This window comes from Lissotriton helveticus, chromosome 1_2 (genome assembly GCF_964261635.1).
Source record: "Lissotriton helveticus chromosome 1_2, aLisHel1.1, whole genome shotgun sequence".
In the NCBI taxonomy this organism is placed as follows: Eukaryota; Metazoa; Chordata; class Amphibia; order Caudata; family Salamandridae; genus Lissotriton; species Lissotriton helveticus.
Window position 1 is genome coordinate 114808220 of NC_136058.1, and position 22704 is coordinate 114830923.

The following is a 22704-nucleotide window of genomic DNA, read 5'->3' on the forward strand; positions in this document are numbered from 1 at the left end:
CCCCATGTGATGTACATGCATTACTCTATGGTGAGTATCTTGCCATGGGGAGGTTTGTGTTGTGCCCAACTTAGGGGAGGCTGTTCAATTTTTCAGGGTGACTGTTCAATTATTCAGGGTGATTGCCCTGCGGTGTATCCTAATTTGAGGAGGTTGTGTTGTTTCTGGGGTGTATACCCTGTGGTGTACCCTTATGAGGGGAGGTTGTGTTATTTTCAAGGTTTAGTACCCTGCGCTCTTCTCTATTTTACTCCACTTAAAGGAGGTTGTGTTGTTTGTGGGTAGTCAATGCCTCATATCTGTACCCAGGCTGAGTTTTTATTTGACTTAGGTGAGGGCGTGTTGTTTGTGGATAGTTTATGCCCGTATCAGGTTTGTACCCGGTGGTGTACCCTTATCAGGGGAGGTTGTGTTGTTTTTAAGGGTTAGCACCCTGCGTTGTTCTCTATTTTATTCCACTTAAAGGAGGTTGTGTTGTTTGTGGGTAGTCAATACCCCATATCAGTTCCCAGGGTGAGTATCCTGTTGTGTTTATCCTACTAAGGGGACCTTTTTTTGGGTATGTTGTGTTCTCCTAAAGGTCTGTGTCTTCATCCACCTTTGTTTATCAGGGTGCATACCCTGTGGTGTATCCATGTTTGGGGAGGTTGTGTGCGTGACCACTCCTCTTTGTTGCTTTGTTTTTTCTCATTTAAACCACGTTTTGTTTCCCTAAGGGAGGGGGATGGGGCGTGTAGTACTAATGTCTAGCATCTTATTGTATTTTTGTTCATGCTAATGATATTTCTGGTACGAAATATCTGATACCTCGTGTAGCACTTAATTAGACTTGTGTATCTCATTATTGTATTTTGATGTAAATGTTGTATTGGAGGTATCTTATTTATCTTTCTCTCTATTTCTGCTGTCATTCCATAAGGAAGGAGGATGTGTAGTAAATTACTTCTCTACTGTTCTCCACTGGATAGAATGTACCATGACATCATAGAATGCCTGTGGGTTTCTCTGGCTCACAGTGTAAGTTGGTCAACTCAGGCTGAGCTGCTTGGAGCTTGCTCCTGGTGGGGTTTTACCTATACTTCCTATCTTCTCCTACTCATCTATCCAAGAAGGAATCTACAATAAAGGATTATCTAACATACACAGTTGGACTATGCATCTTCTTTTACCACATTGCACCACCCGTGTGTCACTATTTTTTGATGCACCAGTGGCACAGTGTGCCTGCCTATATTTACGAGGCCACGAAAAAGCCACACTGCAAGCACCATGAGCGTGTGCTCCAAGTAACTAACTGATCTAGCACTAAGAAAATCTCTACAGGCATTGATGGCTTGTGAATGCTGGTAGAAAGTGTACAGGTACACAACATCTACATTTGCCATGAAGTATTTTAATTTTTAAGGTAAATTGCTGATGTTCATCAAGAAATCAAACTTGTATTTTTGGTGTTGTGGTAGAGTTATAACATGCTCAAACAAGAATAAGTCCAAATGCCTTGAAGTATTTCCCAGGAAAGAGCGGACTGTGGGCATTTGTGGATTAGACAGAAAGTATATTGGTGGCGTTACTCGATTTCTTTTTTCAGATATATTTATTTTTCTTGATCCAACAATCCTTCTTCACTCCATTTCATCACCATTGAAAAATATTCTTCCGGTATTTCATATGTGAAGTCGGAATAAAGATATTTAGTAGCAGGTGATTCAAAATGCTGCCACTCAGTCATTTTAGACATTCCTAAACATAATCTGATTTCTGACTCATTGAAATCTTTATATTGACTTTCCATGCACAAACATTTGCTGTTCAAGGCTCTGTGTTTTGCCCACAAAGCTGTATCCCTAGACATAATTTTAGATCTGGCCACCTGCATGATGCAACTATTCTCTGAATTAGGCGTAGTGGACTAGCAGCCAACATTTGGAATTTCCTTATTTTGTACATAAAAAAAATATATATATCATCTCCTATTTAGGAAACACATTAAAACGTGTCTACTTCAGCTTACAGTTCAATTATCTTGAGGCCTCCTTCTACTCTCCTAGGTCGGTTATGTAGCACCAAGATTTCATAGGCTATCAGTGCTTTTTAGAAGCTCGTTTTAATTCATTCATTCATCCTCGTATGTTGAACAGTCTGTTATCTTCCTTGATCTGCAGTATTCTCTCGTTCTTTACCGTTTCTCCTCCTTTGTCAGATGCTTTTGTGATTATAAGAGTTATCTGGTTTATGTATATATATAACCGCAGATTTATGAAGGCCTTGCGCCGCCGATGCGTCATTTTTAACATGGGAAAAAGTGACGCACCGGCGGCGCAAGGCCTTCATAAATCTGCCCCATAGTTCTGTGTGTGCGTGTGTGTGTTTATGTGCGCCCATGTGTTTGTTTGCATAAGCATATGTGTGTTCGTCTTCTCTTTCGAATAGAGGCAAGAAGGTACAGAAATGTGCAGTTGTATGGATTAGAAAGCACGGAAATGTGTATTGTCATGACACATTTAACAGTGCAGTATTCTCACTAACAAAAACACCTTTTTGAACTGAATGCTTTCTTCTTTTGAAAAATGAATGCTGGTGGAGCTATGATTTGAGATCCGTGGAGGGACTAGTCGCCGCCACCAGTGTCCTGTCTCACTGTATAATACATTTCCAGGATGTGGTGGCACATTGCAGCCATGATGTCGCAAGGAGCTGGGTCAGATAAAAGCCACCCAGGAAGTGCTGCAATTCCATGCAAAATGTTTTCTGGGGAACTAGATACCACTGTCCAGGAGAGCTAGGTGCCATTGAGCATCATCATGTCAGTGATTAAGGTCCATATGGCACACAACCTGGATGTCTAAGGAGTGCTGATTCTTGCAATTTCCATAGACCTATTAAGTGACAGAAGAAGGACACATTAAAACATGCCTCTTTTAGACATACTACAATTTTGAAAATCCACATTTAGGCAGCTTGTTAATGGTTACTGCATTATTATGTAATATTATTTATGGAGGGGAGTCTTCAATCCTTTCCTAAATTGTAGCAGCTTTGGGGTGGTCCTGATGGAATGGGAATATTGTTCGAGATTATTGGTGCATAGATTGAAAAGGACAGCTGTTTTGTTTTTTCTTTTTTACACTTCTTAACCTGCAGAGAAATGGTGTCCTTGCTGCAGATATGCAGTGATCTATGAGAGATGCGAGCTTTTCTGCAATATAAGTGGGAGTGCAGGGCATGATATCTTTGTAAATGAGCTTTGTAGCTTTGGACGTGAGAGTATTCAGATGTTAATCTGAAAGTACCCGGTAAAACCCTCTATTGCTTATAGTGATTAGAAAAAATATATTTTAAGCAACTACCATATTCTGCAATGGTCAGGATTTATCTCAGGTAAGGAGGGTGGGTCTTCCATTGTTTGGCTTCTAGGACCCTGAAAAAGCAGCCCCCACCAAAGTCTCATTCATAGAATGGAAGGATTAGCCAAGCAGTAGAGGATGAGAGCAACATTTTGTGCAAAATTTAGACTGAAATAAACACAAAGAAAAACCTGATGAATGATTCAGATTGTCTTGTATGGAACCCTTTGCTAGATGGACAGACAGTGTAATTGGCATCTAAATGGGGAGATGGTCCCCGTCTGTCCAAGCTGAAAATGTTTCATGTAGTCCAATTGTGAATCATCTTAAGCCTGTGAATCATTTTATGGCAGACAAAATTGCAGGCCATTACAATAATCAAGTCTCAACATAAGAGTTGTCTGGTAAATACGTTCGGGACCATATAAAATATAAGAGAGAGCGGGTAGTAGTGGAAATAAATTGCACCTCGTATTCAGAGTATACACTACAGTGGGCATATAGTAATCGCTCCAGACATAAATTTGGGTTACCTTCCATTATTTTTTGCCTGCCATTGGCAACTTGAGCGGCTCTAGGTTCACTAGAAGTGCCTCTTCGAAATGGAAAACTATTTGTTTGCATTTCTTTCCCGAAACCAACAACTACAAAAACATTTAAGCCTTGTAAAAGTCACAGTGTTAGGAAACACATGTCGGCTGTCTTCCATATATTGAAAACTGGATGAAAATGACTTGTGGAACAAGAATTTACTGAGAAATACTTGAACATTTTTCTACATTAAAGAAAACTTTTTCCAAGATAAATCCTTACTGTTTGGATCCTATTTATTTCTCCAACACTTTGTATGGAGTGTTGTGGTATTCCTTTCTGCTATGTTTGGGAGAATTTGGAGACAGTAGGAGAGCTATTTTCTTTAATATTTTATAAAAGAAGAGGCAAGAAGACGTAACTTTATCAACCTGCGGGCCAAAGGTGAGGAAAAAGTCCAGCTAGCCATTCAGGCTTTTAACAGCCAGGAATGGGGGTGGGTGAGGTATCCCATTTTTTTGGGGCATCAAGTTTCTGACTTCATTGGAAGAACCTAGGAAAAAAACATCTGTCTTGCACTTGTTTAGTTGTAAAGCGTTTTTTATTAATGGAAAAGGCAACATCATAAAGGCATATTTTAAAACTTCTCTTTGATACAGCTAAGCAGACTGTCCAAGAAGATAATAAGCTGTGTATCATAAAGGCGAAACGATATGAACTGATCAAGCAGTCCAGCATCATACATTATAAACAAACTTGGACTTAGACAAGAGCCTTGTGGGACACCTTGCCTTACATGTCTGGATGCAGGTGCAGGATCAAATCTTAATTGCTTGGGTTCTGTCTTGTAAATAAGACCCCACTGATTTCAAGGTTGGTCCTAAAATGACGAATTCGGATACCCTCATCTGCAAGATATCATGGGAGGGATTGGATGGAAAGCGAGAGGAGATAAAGAAGAATAAGACCCGAGCGTCAGCAACTAAGGAAAGTATGGAATTAGAATCCAAGGCAGATGCAATGATTAAAGTGGCCTTTTTCCAGCATCTAATAGAAACTGGTTGAGGAGAAATTGGGGGGGCGGGGGGTGGTTACTAGGACTATACGACTCTGGGGTGGGCTTTTTCCAGGTGGCTAAAACAATGGCAAGCTTCCATATCAAAGGTACCATGGCAGAGGACATGGTAATTAGCACCTGCTAAACTTCTGTTTTGCGACCCATCTCAATTGGAATGTGCAAATGTTTTGTTCATAGCGATTGCAATTCACTATTTGTTAACTAGTTGTTAAATACATCCATGGTAAAAGTTCAGTTACTTTAGTGATTGATATACAGTGCCGGTGTTGTAGTCATTTAGCTTCTAATGGCTAGTGATGTAATAAAGCCATGCAAAGCCTATCCAAATAGTGTTGTTGTATGTCACACTTCCCAAAATTCTGTAATACAAAACAATATGCATATTTGGTCTCTTTACAATTCCTTCTGGGTTTTTATGGTTCTAAATGTTATTCTGAAACAACAGTTCATTAAGTAATACTTTTGTTCCCGCAAATATTGATTTCCTTCACCAGATAGTCCTTTATTTCTGTTATTTTGCTTACTGATTAAATGTTTTTGTTTATACATTTTTCTAAAGTTTTGACCGCACTATCTTCCTAATCTCCATATGCCTCAAATTCAGTAAATGTGATTCTCTCTTTCTATTGCATTCTAAGCTTTTTATGTATACATTAGTAAATAGTAGGTACTGTTTGTTCAAATGTATTGTACGTAATCTTTGTAAAATGGAATTATTCAAAGTAAAATATTTGTTATTTTACAGAGAAAGTCCAAGCAGAGATTGATCAGGTGATTGGACACAGTAGACAACCATTGACGGAAAATAGAAAGAACATGCCATACACCAACGCGGTTATTCATGAAGTGCAGCGTATCAGTAATATAATACCTGTTGGCGTTCCCAGATGTACTAACAGAGATACAACTCTAAGAGGATTCCATCTGCCAAAGGTGATATATGTTCAAATAAATCCCATCTGGACATATTTGGATGATGTAGTTTTGCCTGACACACTTTAATGATATTCAGTGGAAGTCATTGTTAAAGGGGTACATGACATACCTAGATAGTCTGGAGCAAAGTCTTGATTTACAACATTACCAGATACTTCTGAAGTATAACACATCTGATCAGATTAACAACATCCATTGGAAATCAAAACCTGTTACTAGTGATGTAATAAACTATAACAAGTGAATTTTAGTCTTAAATGATAACCATGAAACCCCTTTAATTGAACCTTTTTGTTAGTGTAGGTTTACTATTTTCTGATCCACTACCTACATAACCTGCCAGGTACGAGCTCAGGGGACCTGTCAATCAAACATTTGGCACAGGGAATGGCCATTTGCCTCTGCTGCCCTGTATGAAGTTGGAGCAATCTCTCAGTGTGTGGTCCTACCAGCAGGGCTAACCGCAGATTTTTTGTTGATATATATATATATATGGAGAAGTGTGGCTCAGTGGTTAGAGGCGGCAGACCCGGAAGCTGAAATTGACCATAGACCAGGGTTCGATTCCCCGCCTCGGCGGGTCTCAGGCTCAAAATTCCACGAACTCAACAATTCTCGCTCCGGTGCCTACTCGACTCACGGGGTCACACTCTGCGACTCTGGGCAATAGCTTGCTCAATCTCCACTACGGCCCCTCGCGGCGGGATGCCTGGCTTTCACCTTGTGGACACCCTGCCAGGGGTTTCTCACAGGGGAATACCAGGACGGGTTCCCTAAGCAAGCGCTTAGATACTGTGTCGGTGATTTGCGCTATATAAATACATGTACATGTACATATATGGTTCAGCAAATTACTTCACACAGGAAGACGCCGCACACCACTTCAATGTTTGCTTCAGTTAGTTTATTTCCTGTAGGTTCTTTCGCACCTATGCGTTTCGGACATCAACTGTCCCTGGTCAGGGTTAACAAACCAGACAGAATTTGTTGTCAAACATAAAAAAGTTTTAATTAACCACTTGGCTGCTAAGGGGTGTGCATGTAGGTCCATTGACTTTCCATTGAAATCAATGGGCCCTACATGACGAGTTACCCTTGTCATTAGCACTGAAGGGGTTAAGACAAGTCTCAATCATTTTGATAATCATTTTTGTATGAAAAAAAGATATGAGAGGGATCTTGCCTTTAAAAAGACTCTGCAGGCTTTTGCACCCACCTTGTGACTGATGCAGGTATAGAGACTGCCAACATCCATAGTAATAAGTCGGAAATCTGATTCCCACGGTATACCATCTCTTCGATTGAGAAGATCCTTAGTGTTGTGCATGTGAGATGGCAATGTATTTACCAATGGCCTTAAAAAGAAATCTACATATTTGGATGTATTTTCTAATAGTGAACCTATCGAGGACACGATTGGCCTTCCTGGGGGGTTGGCAGCATTCTTTAGAATTTTAGGCAATAGTTATAAAATTGGAATCTTAGGATGCTTGCATAGGAAAAACGTATACTTTTCCCATTCTACTAGCCCTTGTTCTTTCGAACTTAATAGTTTTTTCCAGTATCGTTCATTTACATAGTGACCACATTCTGTGATACCATTTCATAACAATCTGAGTCATTCAATTGCCTGTACCCTTCATCACATTGCCCCCTTTGTCTGAGGGTCTAATCACAATACCATTGTCTGTACATATGTTTTTTTATAGCAGCTCTCTCTTTTATACTTAAGTTGTCTCTCTTCCATTTATACCATGAGATTTTATTTTTCTTCACCAATATTTTGAGGTTTTCAGTGACTACTACTTCAAATGCATCAATTGAATCAAATGGTACTGTATGCATAAAGGTTGATTTTGGTTGAAAGCAAATGATCCAGTTCAGTGCCCAGGTTGACTAAATCCATATATTTGTCTCCCACCACTGCTTCTTTAGGATCCAATTCATTGAGCATCTATAATGCAAAGATATCCGCAATACTCAATTAACCGGTCTTATTGGGTCTCATATTAGGACCCCCAGTTAGGAAGGCTTTTTGTTTTTGAGCGTGCCACTTCTGAAGTTTTATTTTTCTGGTAAATTTGAAAAGATCAATCCGGCATTGCAAGTAATCATATATATTATACATAAATGATGGCAATATAAGTCCATATTTCATGTTACTCGTTTTTTTATCTTCCACAATTTTTTAATTGATTACAGTACTCTTTAGAAAGACTTAAAGAATTTAGTATACATTTTTTTGCTTGAGACTACAGTTTTGTTTGTCAAAGCCTTGAGAAACTTGTTTTGATGGGGGTAATGTGCTAATGTTTAAAATGCGTTTTATGCAACACAATGTATTATTATAAATCACACTTTCAATGGAAGGCACATTGTAAAGAAATACAAAATAACATTTTAAAACATGTTTTTGTTGTACACTGGCATAGTAGGATAGGTTGAACTAAACATATATAAAGAAAGAACATAAAGCACTATGTGCACTGTGGTTCCAATGTTTATTTTCACAAACTGGGGAGGGTTCATTGATATATGATTGCATTAAGACTGAGACTCCAAGAGTGAGCTTGTAACTTATTCTGATAAGTGTTCTAAGAGTGCAGCACTGTCATTTTGAAAGCTTTTTACCAACATTTTAAGAAAGATTAAATACTGTGTTTAGTGTTTAACTTTTTTCATTTATTTAGGGAAGCTAAGTATCCTGCAAATTAATTCAGCACTGAATATTACAGGAAATATATACATACATACATACATACATACATTCATACATATATATATTTATTATATTGGTGACACGTGATCAAGGGCTTACGGGCTTGAAAAGCGTTGTGTTGGGTCACTTAAAATAAAATCACTGCCCATTTGAATACCTCGGAGGTCTGTGTCTTTTTCCTCGCCTGACTGCTGCTGTGAGACTTCAGGAAGTGGTTTGAGTGTTTCCAGATATATATATATATATATGTATATTCACTGAAAAAACCATAGGTTTTACAGATGTTATAGTTAGGAATTAGCATTTAAAAAACCTTATAAATTCACTAAAAAAACATGGGTTTCAAACATGTTATAGTTAGCTGGACATTTCACTCATACAAAACCATTGAAATTCCCCCGTTATAGTTAGTTCAGCTAACTATAACTCGTGCGCCTGCAATGCACTGCTGATGGCGTCACATATTGCATCACTCATATTGCATCACTCATGACATGGTCAGTGACATCACTCATGACATTACTGATGACATCTCAACGCCCTGAAACCTATGGTTTTTTAATGAATTTCTAAGGATTTTTTAAAGGATAATTCCTAACTATAACACCCCTGAAACCTATGGTTTTTCAGTGAATATATATATATATATATATATATATATATATATATATATATATATATATATATATATATATATATATATATATATATATATATATTCCACACGAAAAGATTACTCTGGCACTCCACTTGGTAATTTGAATTAATTTATTCCACACACTGTGATGGCCTACGCGTTTCGAACACATCGTTCCTTCTCACGGCAGTGTCATACAGTTGTCCCTTTTCACTTTCCATATTTATATAGTTTAGACATTTGTGATGCATGCTGGGATATGTGGTTCACACAGTAATTTGTATGTAACTTTATTCAGTGACATTTGCACAAAATTGACGTCTGTGGTTTGTTAACAGTGCTGTGTTCTTGCGATAACTTTCCGCAGGCGCTTAATGTGATCGCAGCTCATTTCACATCATTTTATTGTTTAGAGTGTTGTTACTCTTTCAATTGCGATCTCTGTGAGATTGCAAGTGGTTATCGCACCGAAATGCAATGCGACAATTTGTTATGGGCTGAGTGCCCTTTCATGACTATACTAGGCGCATGCGCGTGTCCTTTCATCTGTGTGTTATCCCTTTATGCAACAAGTTTTAACTTAGTGTGACAGAGTACGGCTCAGCAGTGTATCACTATACAATTTTGGCTGTGAACTAAGCCTTTTCAAATATATACATTGATTGATATTTCATCTTCAATCCATGGAAATCATGTGTGTAGTGTGAGTTTATATCTAGGGCTGAGTGCCCTTGCCACTGCTTGTACATAGCCTAGGTTATTATCAATGTCTCACAACTCATTTTAGCAATTATTCTGTCAGTAGTTCTAATATACAATGGTTCTAGTTCCCACTCACACATTTAGACTGTTTGTCATAATTATGAAATAGAGTCTGAAATTAGGTCATTTCAATTAGTTCAGTGATATTGTTCATGGCACATTACATATTAGAGATGGAAATAAAGTTCTTCGTCCCCATTTAATCCTGCAGGTTGCCTTGTTTTAAATCTCATGATTAATTTTGATTCCAATCTTTTTAGTTTGAGTTTCCTGTTATCTCCTCGTTCGTGTTGTGGTATTGTAGCTAATCCACAGTATTGAACGCCCTTCCTGGTTTTGTTGACATGGCTGGCAATGTGTTTTGCCATCGCATAGGAGTGGTCTCTATTTTGTATTGCTCGTGTGTGTTCCAAGATTCGCTTTTTTAGCGGGTATGTTGTGCTGCCGATATATCTTTTCCCACAGCAACATTGGAGCATATATACCACATATGAGGTTTCACAGGTGATGTAATCCTTGATGATGAAGCTTTTGCCTGCTGGATCTTTCAGATTTTTCAAATTTTTACCTATCTTGCAGGCCTTACAAGTATAGCATTTGGTGAAGCCCTTGTTTTTATCATTCAGCCAATTGTCCGATTTCTTGATCTCAAAGTGGCTCCGCACTAAATGATCTGAAAGGTTTGGTGCCCGCCTGTAGGTCATTAGTAGCCGATCACCTACATTGTTGCCTATATCAGGGTCTTTCTGAATTATATGCCAGTACTTTGTCAAGATTGTTTGGATTCTGTAACTTTCTTTGTTGTACTTTATGATCATGCGTGGTGATTCCTCTTTACTGCTTATAACTTCTTTGTTTTGTTTGCTGTTTTTTTCTTCTTTTGTAAAGTTTCTGCCCTTGATTTTTTTCCTGGCTTCCGATTCCCCTCTTAGGATGTCAGAATGTTTATATCCTCGTTGTTCAAATCGCTTCTTCATTTCTATGAATTTCTTCTCCATTTCACTGTCGTCTGAGCAATTACTCTTCATCCTGAGAAGTTCTCCATAAGGAATGCTTTTTTTAAGTTTCTCAGGATGAAAGCTTTGACCATGTAGTAGGCTGTTGGTGGCAGTTTTCTTTCTGTGTACAGTTGTTTGTATTTTGTTGTCACCCACATAAACTTTGTATGTAAAGACAAAGACATATATGGCTTTTATGGGGGGCGCTAGAGGGCGCACACACAGTATGGCTGCCTTTCGGTGAGGCTCCTGTTCCCTGACTCACTTATCCGATATTAATCCTGGATTACTGGACTCCAATTACACTGAAACTCCGTAATTGGATTACCCATGTACACTGCCAGACTCGACTAAATTTTGCTGTGGCTCCGATCAGCCGTGGCTGAGTAATTCGGTCCTGAAGATACCGCCGAGGAAGCCGCTGGACCCCCTGCTGTAGCGCGCCTCGGACTGCGGCACTAGGAAAGGCCGGGGCGTCCCACGAGGCGCCAGGCCTAAAGTGAAGATCCTGCTGTGAGTACCGCAGCGCGCGCCACGTTTACCGCGTTGCGAGCGGGGTGTTCCCACTCTATCACCACCCCCCCCCCCGCTGCCTGACAGGAGCTGTGAAAATACCTCGGCACGGTGAACTCGGGCGGCGTTTCCGCTCTTCGGCCCCAGCCTGCAAGGGATTGCCCTCCCCCTCCTCCATTCGGTGACTGACTGCTCTCCTGGACCGGAGCGGGAATGCACCCGGCCCCCGGGCTGTCCTGTGTGCGATGAGTGGGACCTTGGCGGGATTACGGGCGAAATCACGTATCCCGGGACACTGGTAACCTCCCTCCCTCCCCCCTCCTCTGCATACGAATGCTCTGTGGCGAGGCAGGCAGGCTGTGACCATACAATATCTTCGAAGGCTCCGACTTGAGACGGCACCCTGATTTGACTGCAGCGCATTGAGAAGGTGCGTGTGGGGGACCTACGGGGAGTTGACAGGGCTCTGTCACTGTGGACTGCGTTGCGCCCAAAACGGACGCGGATTCCCCCCCCCTGATTAAGAGTGCTGCACGTAACCTCCTGATTGCCCACTTCCACGAGATACCTGCCGCGTGGATTGAATTGTGTGGACATTCCTACTCTGGGAACCTCGATATTTCTAACTGGCCTTGTACACTGATGTGCTTGTTTGCTTGGGGCGGCAGACGACTGGGCCTACATCTACCTCTTGTGAATTGCGACGTCTCCTCCGACGATAGTGCTAGCTCCTTCAGTGCACCGCATTGGGAATAGTCTCCAGCGTGTGTCTTCTTGGTTCCGGTGAGCGCATATTTGTAACGGCGTGTGGTCCCTGTTGCACGGTGGAATAGCTGCGGATCCTGTATTGAAGTGCGTCTGTACAACCTGAGGAACGAAGGATCAACTGTATCGCTGAGGACCGGCGAGCCCAAGGACACCATGGGGAGGCTAGACAGTCGACAGCCGAAAATCACCTTTGATGCCACCCAAAAAAATAAGTCCAAACCTGCCACGACTGACCCCAACACAACTGCTGTGGGCGCGACGTGCTGTGACGCCCCTCCTGGGGAATTAAATATGCAGCAGATATTACAGGAAATGCGCCAAGGATTTGCCACTGTTGTGGATAAGGTTGATCGACTTACCTCCAGAATGGATGCACTGGTGCATAAGGTGGACCAGCATGAAGAGCGACTTGCAGAGACCGAGAGGAGGATTTCGACCAATGACGACATTACTGCCACCCACACGACTCAACTGGCACGTATGGACAACCTACTAAGAGTTATCGCTGCAAAGAATGAGGACTTGGCAGCCCGCAGGCGACGCAATAACATCCGCGTCACGGGCATTCCAGAATCCACAGACACAGGGCGGATGGAGGACTATGTAGAAAAACTTCTTCTAACGTCCATCGGAGCTGATGCCTTCTCCGCACAATTTATAGTCGAACGGGCGCACAGATCACTAGGTCCTGTACCCAAGCCTGGGGCTCCACCTCGGCCCATTATAGCCCGTCTTTTGAACTATCGTGACCGCGATGTGGCGCTACGTGCTGCCCGCGCCAAGCAACGGAGTGCGTTTTTCAATTTTTCCGGATTTTACTGCAATTGTACAAGAGGAGCAAATTCCTGGAGGTCAAACGGAAGCTTCGTGCTGCAGAAATTGTCTATGCACTCTTGTATCCTGCGAAGCTTCGTATTACTCACCAGGGGAAACAACGCTTCTTCACTAAACCTCACCAGGTGGACGAATATCTGAAAGCCCTTAAAAAAGCACAACGAAGGGGCATTGGTGGGGAAGCGGCGCACCAGGAGAATTCACCGGACACTGAGGATGATGGGCCGCCACTTGTTACACTTATTGATTGTAAAAACCCTACACAATAGATGGCGTAGCCTGATTTGGGACATTGGACGCTCCTCTATGAAGGCCTGGTGCCTATGATCCAGTGGTAATGTATGTCAGGGACCACTATCCCTCCCCGGTCATTTCAGATGCTCGGTAGACGTCTGGGGCTGGTGGAGGGAGACGTGGCTGTGCGCTTTCTATGTGTTTCCCCTTATGGGCATACCCCGTATTTCAAAGTTGACTACTGGGGACTGTTTCAACCCTTGGGGAATTTTTGGGGTGGGGGGGAGGTAGAATATTCTGGCAAGTTTGGGTTGCTGCTGTGGGTGGGGGAGGGGGGATGGGTCACAATGCACTGTGGTTAATTGATATATTGTTCCTGCATAGGAATAGTAAGCACAACGGTTATGAAGTTAGGGTGTGTTTGGGGTCTGATGTTTCTTTGTAATGATACTGTTTGGCACTGTTGATTATCCTTATGCGACACTCTGGTATAGACATTGCTGTATACCTAGAACTCTGATATTGGGAACTGCTGAGATATACCTGTTGTGGATACAAAGTCCTTGGCGGGTTACATGCACGCATTTTTATTACCTTACCCGCTGATATGCAACAGACACCGCGCTCTAGTATAAATTTTCCAACATGGAATGTGCGGGGGGCTGGGAGATCCCAGGAAAAAAAGACATGTGTTAGCATATCTTGATAGACATAATGTGCAATTCGTCTTTTTATAGGAAACGCACCTTCACCCGCAGGGCACTCCCACATTTGCTCGCAGATGGGCTTCCCACGCTATCTTTTCTTCCTACTCCACTTACGCCAGGGGGACTGCGATCCTTGTTAAAAAGGGCGCTCCGTTTACACTAGTGAATCAGAAAACTAGCACATGTGGACGTTATTGAATAATGTGGGGACGACTAGGCCATATGTCGATCACCCTTGTGTGTTGTTACGGGCCGAATGTGGACGATCCACAATTTTTCACAGACTTATGGGCGGCAGTGATAGCCACAGGGCCTGATAAAATCATATGGGGAGGGGATTTTAACCTGGCTATGGACCCACAGGTGGATAGATCTAATCCATCCCCCCACCATTACACTAAGGCCTGTACTACGATGCGCGACATAGCTCGTGATTACAATCTGACTGACACTTGGAGACATATTCACCCCACTACCCTTGAAGGTACCCACTATACTGCACATGCAGCGACATGGGCGCGCATAGACGACCTGCTGATGTCGACGGCCCTCTGCCCGGCAATCTTGAAAGTTACACACTTAGCTAAAACTTACTCGGACCACGCACCGGTTCGGCTAACATTGGCCGCGGATGAGATCTGCCCCTCCAGTTTCATTTGGCGACTGCAACCTACTATCCTCTTAGACACTGTTTTTAAGGAGGAATTACGAGATGAAATGCTAGGTTTCTTTGAACGAAACAAGGGCACCGTAGCAGAGATTGAGACTCTCTGGGAGGCCTTCAAGGTCACATTGCGTGGCATATGCATCTCTAAGGGGTCGGGGGTCCTTCGGAGCATCAGAGGTACATTTCATAGACTAGACGCTGAACTCAGGGCCCTAGAGAGCTCACTAGCCTTACATCCTGACAATGATACTGCTGCAAAAATTAGGGACAAAATCACGGCATATGCTGAGGAAGCTGATAGAGAGGCAAAGTTTAAAGGGCGATATTGGACTGCTAGAAGATATAATGAGGGGGAAAGGCCCGGGAAGGCTCTGGCATCGGTAGTCTGACTGACACGACGACCGAACACTATACTTGAACTTGAGGGGACAGATGGAACAATGTATAGAGACACCACGCAAATCTTAAACACCTTTGTCCAACATTACACTGCTTTATACTCTACGTCTCGGTCCGAACCTCTGGACCTGAATGATTATCTGCAAGACGTTGCCCTAGCGTGGGTTAGCGACGCCCAGAGGCGGTTTTTGGCCGCACCATTTGAAATTGATGAGGTCCGAGATGCTATTATGAGCATGCAATCGGGCAAGGCCACTGGACTAGATGGGATACCCGTTGAATTATATAAAACGTACATTGACTTTATGGCCCCGGTCCTTAAGGAAATATACGAGGATGATCTAGAAGTAGGCCATCTCCCACGATCTATGAGAACTGCCTTCATCACATCCCTGTTGAAGCCGGGAAAATCCCCAACTAGCTGTGACTCGTATCGACCCTTGTCACTTCTTAATTGTGATGTCAAGATTTTAGCTAAACTTATTGCCACCAGATTAAATCTCCTTATGACCAATTTAGTTCTGCCTGACCAGTCTGGATTTGTACCTGGCAGGGCTACCTCCCATAACTTACGTACCTTCTTTCTGTCATGAATAATGTGTCGGAAGATTTGCCCCTCGCAGCTCTGTTTCTAGACGCCACCAAGGCCTTTGATTCCTTGGAATGGGACTACATACTAGAGATAATGACACGTATGGGATTCCCACCTATTTTCCTTTCCTGGATCAAACTGCTCTATGAAGCACCTGTAGCTAAAATCCTTATCAACGGGAAACAGTCCCAAGATATACCTATCACTAGAGGCACTTGGCAGGGATGTCCCCTATCGCCCCTGCTTTCCGCCTTGGCGGTCGAACCGCTCGCTTCTAAATTAAGGCAACATCATAATAACAAGGGATTACTATGCCCTCTGAGGCAAAGTTTAGTGTCTATGTATGCAGATGACATAACACTGTATATCCGCGACCCCCAAGACAACTTGAACCCTGTGCTTCCAGAATTTATACGATTTGGCAGACTATCTGGTATACACATCAACTGGAGTAAATCTTATCTATTTCCTCTAACGCCTGCGACTGTCAGGTTCCCGATGGACTACCCCATCACTTGGTGTGACGATGAACTTAAATATCTGGGGATTCGCATCTCCAGTGACAGAGACGAGCTTAGGAGACTAAATTATGGTACCGCTATGTCCCGCCTCACTGACAACGTTACTAAATGGATAGCGCTCCCTCTCTCTATGACGGGCAGAATATCACTGACGAAAATGGATGGTATTGCCGCAATTATTGTACTTATTTTTAAATATCCCCTTTTATCCGGGGCGTTACTTCTTCCAGCAACTCCGATCTGTCTTTATTCGCTTGGTATGGGGGGGCAAACAGCCGCGATTGAAATGGGAGATTCTGACTAGACCGTATACACAGGGCGGATTCGATGTACCGGATTTTGAACTCTACTACTACAGCGCCCAAGCTCACTTTGCCTTTTACTGGGTCTTTCAACCTCGATATATGCCACAGATTGCGGCAGAGCATTGGTTGGCACAACCTGTCCCACTGTCTGGTGCACTGTATTTACTCAACCTGGACAGAGACAGGACTCAGACGACGGTATTGAGCACGGTCAATGCATGGCACCAACTAGGTAAACTACTAGATACCTCCCTACTGTACTCACCGCTCCTCCCTCTAGCTTATCACCCGAATCTGCCTTTACTACAGGAAGCTATTTTTCGCAAACTTATGGCACGCATGCACGTTACGAAATGGGGGGATTTATATACAAACGGAATGTTCCGCACCCTAGAAGACTTGCTTGCAGACGCTCAACGCTCTCCTCTAGACACCTTTTTATATATCCGTCTCCGGCAGGGGATCAAGACGCTCACTCCTGACTTTCCGAAAGAACCCCAGGTGTTCGCCCCACTTCACAAAATACTGCTGACTGCCACGCCAAAGCGACTGGTGTCCACTATATATAGGATGGTTCGATCACTTAGGGAGGTGCGCCCTCCTGACGCGAAAGCGAGCTGGGAGCATGAAAAAGGCATAGAATTGACTGACGAACAATGGACATTCAGCATGCAACAAACTGAGCGAATTTCCTCTAGTAGTAGGCTTAGAATATTACATTACAAATTTATACACAGATTGTATTACACGCCTGCGAGATTATATAGGTATAAATTACGCGACTCCGATGAATGTGACAGATGTCATGCCCCTGGCGCTGATTTCCTTCATTTAGCCTGGAATTGCGCAGCTGTACAGGGGTATTGGCAACAGGTGTTTGAGGCCCTTTCTACTATGATTCATGTTGAGTTGGAGCCCTCGCCTGTTATTGCACTGTTGGGTTGTGTGGAATCGGTGCGAGTGTTACATCGTAAATTTGTGGCATTGGCGCTGCTTATGGCCAAAAGAAGAGTGGCGTGCAAATGGGGAAGAGGAAGAGCGCCCAAATTTAAAGAATGGTTGACCGATCTTGTGTATTGTCAAGAACAGACTAAATCGTACGCTGAGCTGTTACCACTGACCTCGAGGCCTGCTGATATATGGGCCCCATTACAATGTTACTTACTAAGTCATCCTAATTCTGATAATGTGGCCGGGGACCATGTGTCACAATAAAGATGATTGAATGCAACCCCCACCTCTTCCCCCCCCGCCTATATACTTACTGTGCTACCTGACACGTTACTTTGTACAAGGCACGCCCTAATGAATGACTTTGAACTGATGTACAAAAGTGCCCATGTAGATCTGCCATGTTAAGATACGAATGTGTTGAACTCCTTGGGACGTTTGACATTGGCTACTGTGAATGGTATGACCTGATGCACAGCTGTTCCGAATGCTTTCTCATTTTACCCCCAACATCCCTCTGTCAGTTATACTTCCTCTGCAATGTCTAGTACACTGTGTAACTTGAAGCAAACCACATTATGTACTCCTCTCTGTTGATTATTAGACTTGACACATGGGTGAAGAGGATGCCCTGTGCCAAACAAACTGAAGCTGCTTATTCTTTTTGAGTATTGATCGCGTCCTTCCTTTAAATGTACCCCTATTGCTCTCTGTTTGTTTGTTTCTTTCTGAAAACCTGAAAAATAAAGTTTAAAAAAAAAAAAGACATATATGGCTTTTATACCTATCTCATGAGATAGGTAGAAAAGCCATACAATACTTTCTGCAACAACGTCCGATCAATGAACTTGAACACTCAAAAATGTTGATAGAAATGATCAAACTATGTCTTTACAACAATGTATTTCTCTTCAACAAGAAAGTATATGTGCAAAAATGTGGAACGGCGATGGTAGTTTCCTTCCCTCCAAGCTACGCTAACCTCATGATGGGTTGGTGGGAGAGAAATGTACCTTGGAGAGAAGAAAACGACCACCACATGGCGAACGTAGCACTATGGTTACGCTTCATTGATGACCTCTTCCTTTTATGGAAGAGGACTGAAGTAGAGTTTCAAACTTTCTTCAATAAACTGAATGACAACGAAGTGGGCTTAAAATTCACTTATTCAATAAGCAACAGGGAGATGGAATTTCTGGATACCAAAGTTTATGTGGGTGACAACAAAATACAAACAACTGTACACAGAAAGAAAACTGCCACCAACAGCCTACTACATGGTCAAAGCTTACATCCTGAGAAACTTAAAAGAAGCATTCCTTATAGAGAACTTCTCAGGATGAAGAGGAATTGCTCAGAGGACAGTGAAATGGAGAAGAAATTCATAGAAACGAAGAAGCGATTTGCACAACGAGGATATAAACATTCTGACATCCTAAGAGGGAAATCGGAAGCCAGGAAAAAATCAAGGGAAGAAACTTTACTAACAAAAGAAGAAAAAAACAGCAAACAAAACAAAGAAGTGATAAGCAGTAAAGAGGAATCACCGCACATGATCATAACGTACAACAAAGGAAGTTACAGAATCCAAAAAATCTTGACAAAGTACTGGCATATATTTCAGAAAGACCCTGATATAGGCAACAATGTAGGTGATCGGCCACTAAAGACCTACAGGCGGGCACCAAACCTTTCAGATCATTTAGTGCGGAGCCACTTTGAGATCAAGAAATCAGGCAATTGGCTGAATGATAAAAACAAGGGCTTCACCAAATGCTATACTTGTAAGGCCAGCAAGACAGGTAAAAATTTGAAAAATCTGAAAGATCCAGCAGGCAAAAGCTTCATCATCAAGGATTACATCACCTGTGAAACCTCATATGTGGTATATATGCTCCAATGTTGCTGCGGGAAAAGATACATCGGCAGCACAACATGCCCGCTAAAAAAGCGAATCTTGGAACACACACGGGCAATACAAAATGGAGACCACTCCTATGCGATGGCAAAACACATTGCCAGCCATGTCAACAAAACCTGGAAGGACGTTCAATACTCTGGATTAGCTACAATACCACAACACGAACGAGGAGGTAACAGGAAACTCAAACTAAGAAGATTGGAATCAAAATTAATCATGAGATTTAAAACAAATCAACCTGCAGGATTAAATGGGGACGAAGAACTTTATTTCCATCTCTAATATATAATGTGCCATGAACAATATCACTGAACTAATTGAAATGACCTAATTTCAGACTCTATTTCATAATTATGACAAACAGTCTAAATGTGTGGGTGGAAACTAGAACCATTGTATATTAGAACTACTGACAGAATAATTGCTAAAATGAGTTGTTAAACATTGATAATAACATAGGCTATGTACAAGCAGTGGCAAGGGCACTCAGCCCCAGATATAAACTCACACTATACACATGATTTCAATTGATTGAAGATGAAATATCAATCAATGTATATATTTGAAAAGGCTTAGTTCACAGCCAAAATTGTATAGTGCTACACTGCTGAGCCGTACTCTGTCACACTAAAGGTTAAACCTTGTTGCATAAAGGGATAACACACAGATGAAAGGACACGCGCATGCGCCTAGTATAGTCATGAAAGGGCACTCAGCCCATAACAAATTGTCGCATTGCATTTCGGTGCGATAACCACTTGCAATCTCACGGAGATCGCAAATGAAAGAGTAACAACACTCTATACAATAAAATGATGTGAAATGAGTTTTGATCACATTAAGCGCCTGCGGAAAGTTATCGCAAGAACACAGCACTGTTAACAAACCACAGACGTCAATTTTGTGCAAATGTCACTAAATAAAGTTACATACAAATTACTGTGTGAACCACATATCCCAGCATGCATCACAAATGTCTAAACTATATAAATATGGAAAGTGAAAAGGGACAACTGTATGACACTGCCGTGAGAAGGAATGATATGTTCGAAACGCGTAGGCCATCACAGTGTGTGGAATAAATTCATTCAAATTACCAAGTGGAGTGCCAGAGTAATCTTTTCGTGTTTAATATTTACGAGACCCTGTCCTGGTCTCGACTCTGGCACCAACTCTGAGGTGCTCCCTCTGCTACAGGACAATTGGTGTTGTGATAAATATATATATATATATATATATATATATATATATATATATATATATATATGTTTTCTATTTTTCTGCCCGCCACCATGCAGCAAAACTAAGTACGCATCCCCTTTTATGGATTAAGCAATGTCCGTAAACTCTCCACAAACACCTCGTAAATCCACAAGGAAGACGATGCTTATCGGAAAGCTGAATAGGATGCCTTTATTGGCGTGCTACCCTGAAGCGTTTTGGCTGACCTGCAGCCTTGTTCACGGATAAAGAAGCATCATTTTGTTTTTATATTTAGACAGGTTGCTACCAGATGTGTGATCATGAGTGAAGACAGACTACATGGTTGCTCACAATAATTCACCATAGCATGGATTTCATATTATATGTCCATCAAATAAAGTAATTTCCTTTACAGAAAAAAATCATAGCATAGTACATTTTACATTGACCAGAGGTTGAATTGGACACTTAACTTCACTGTAATAAATTGCACCGCGATGGCTGTATAATTCATATTGCTAAGTGCAAGTCATCTATTAAAACATTATCTTGTGGGTCCGAATAGACGCACAGATGCGGGGCATTGAGTGGACTGGGGGACCCTCCGACAGACTTGCACTGTACGCCGATGATGTACTCTTTTTTCTCACAGACCTGAACAAATCTGGACCACGAGTCCTTGACATCATGCGTGTCTTCGGAGAGGTGTCGGGCCTTCACCTGAATTTGCGCAAATCACAGCTGTGGGTGCTTGGGGAACGCCGAGACTTAGGGCCCTGGGCCGGGGCGCTGCAGGAAGCGAGAGGCGGACTTAAGTACCTGGGGATATTTCTGACGGACATTCCAGGAGTCTCCTGGGCGCGCAATGTCGTACCGGTATGGGAGCGTATCCGATCTGACATGACTACGTGGTCCCACATGCCCCTGAACATCTATGGCCGCTCGGCCATTTTTAAGATGGTGGCCCTTCCGCGCCTTTTATATCAGCTACAAAATCATCCGCACCCTATACCACCGCGGTGGTTCAGACTGGTGAATTCGGCACTTAGTACCTTCCTCTGGGCGGGGGGGGCGGCGAGAGTGGCGCTCCGCACATGCTTTTTGTCCACGTATTGCGGTGGGCTAGCAACTTCAGATGTTCTGTCCTACTATCAGGCTTCCCACCTCTTGGTGCTAAATGAATGGTGGTATGGGGAGCGGAGTGACCCTACCTACGCCCTAGAGCGCTTCCTGATGGATCCCGACACGCTGCATATGATACTGTATTCAGCGGTTAAAAGGAAGGGGCTCCCTGCAGCCACGCAAACCATATTCCGCATATGGCGCGGCGCGCTCCGTAGAATGGGGTGGTGGAACAGATTGACGAGGGAGACCCCGTTGTGGCAGAACGGGCAGTTGCCGGAGTTGCTGTCCCTGCAGGGTTTCCGGGGCTGGGATGCGATCGGTATCTCAGCCGTGGGTCATGTGGTCCGGGGAACGACTCTTAAGTCATTCCAGGAACTACGCAAGGAATACAACATGCCTCAGACCCAATTTTTTAAATATCTGCAGTTTCGTCACGCTATTGCCCCTACCCTGCGAGGTCCAGACTCGTTGCCCGAGTTCAGCCCCCTTGAGGCGAAGGTCTTCATGGGAGAATTGGAGTCCAAAAAAATCTCGACTATATATCAAACGTTAGTTACACATTGCTCGACCTCCCTAGACCCTCTGCGGACCAAGTGGGAATGTGATCTAGGAGCATTTGAGGAGGAAGACTGGAGGGAGGCACTTGAGGCTCCCAGAGGAGCGGCCATTGCAGTCCGGCTACGATTTATACAGTTTAAATACTTGCACAGAGCATACTACACTAGGGAACGGCTATGGAAGGCGGGCTTAATTGCGTCTCCCGTCTGTTTGAGGTGTGGTAAAGAGACAGGCACGTTCCTGCATACTGTCTGGGCGTGTGATGGTCTGCGGAAGTTTTGGACGGGTGTGTGGAATTGTTTGTCAGAGGTACTGGGCTGGGACCTTCCCCGCACACCAAAGTTAGGCCTTCTTCATGTCCTGGAACAGGTGGGAGGAAATGTTTATAAACGCCACTTATT

General features: G+C 42.8%; 1 protein-coding gene across 2 annotated transcripts in view; it reads left to right on the plus strand.

Annotated features, from left to right (window-relative positions):
• LOC144798754 (cytochrome P450 2J2-like) overlaps nucleotides 1-22704 on the plus strand; it is a 404320-nt gene that overhangs the window by 371519 nt on the left and 10097 nt on the right. For both annotated transcript variants that reach the window (XM_078669779.1, XM_078669787.1), the window contains one exon: nucleotides 5699-5886. In XM_078669779.1, the coding sequence (XP_078525905.1) occupies nucleotides 5699-5886 (188 nt within the window). The remainder of the gene's footprint in view (nucleotides 1-5698; nucleotides 5887-22704) is intronic.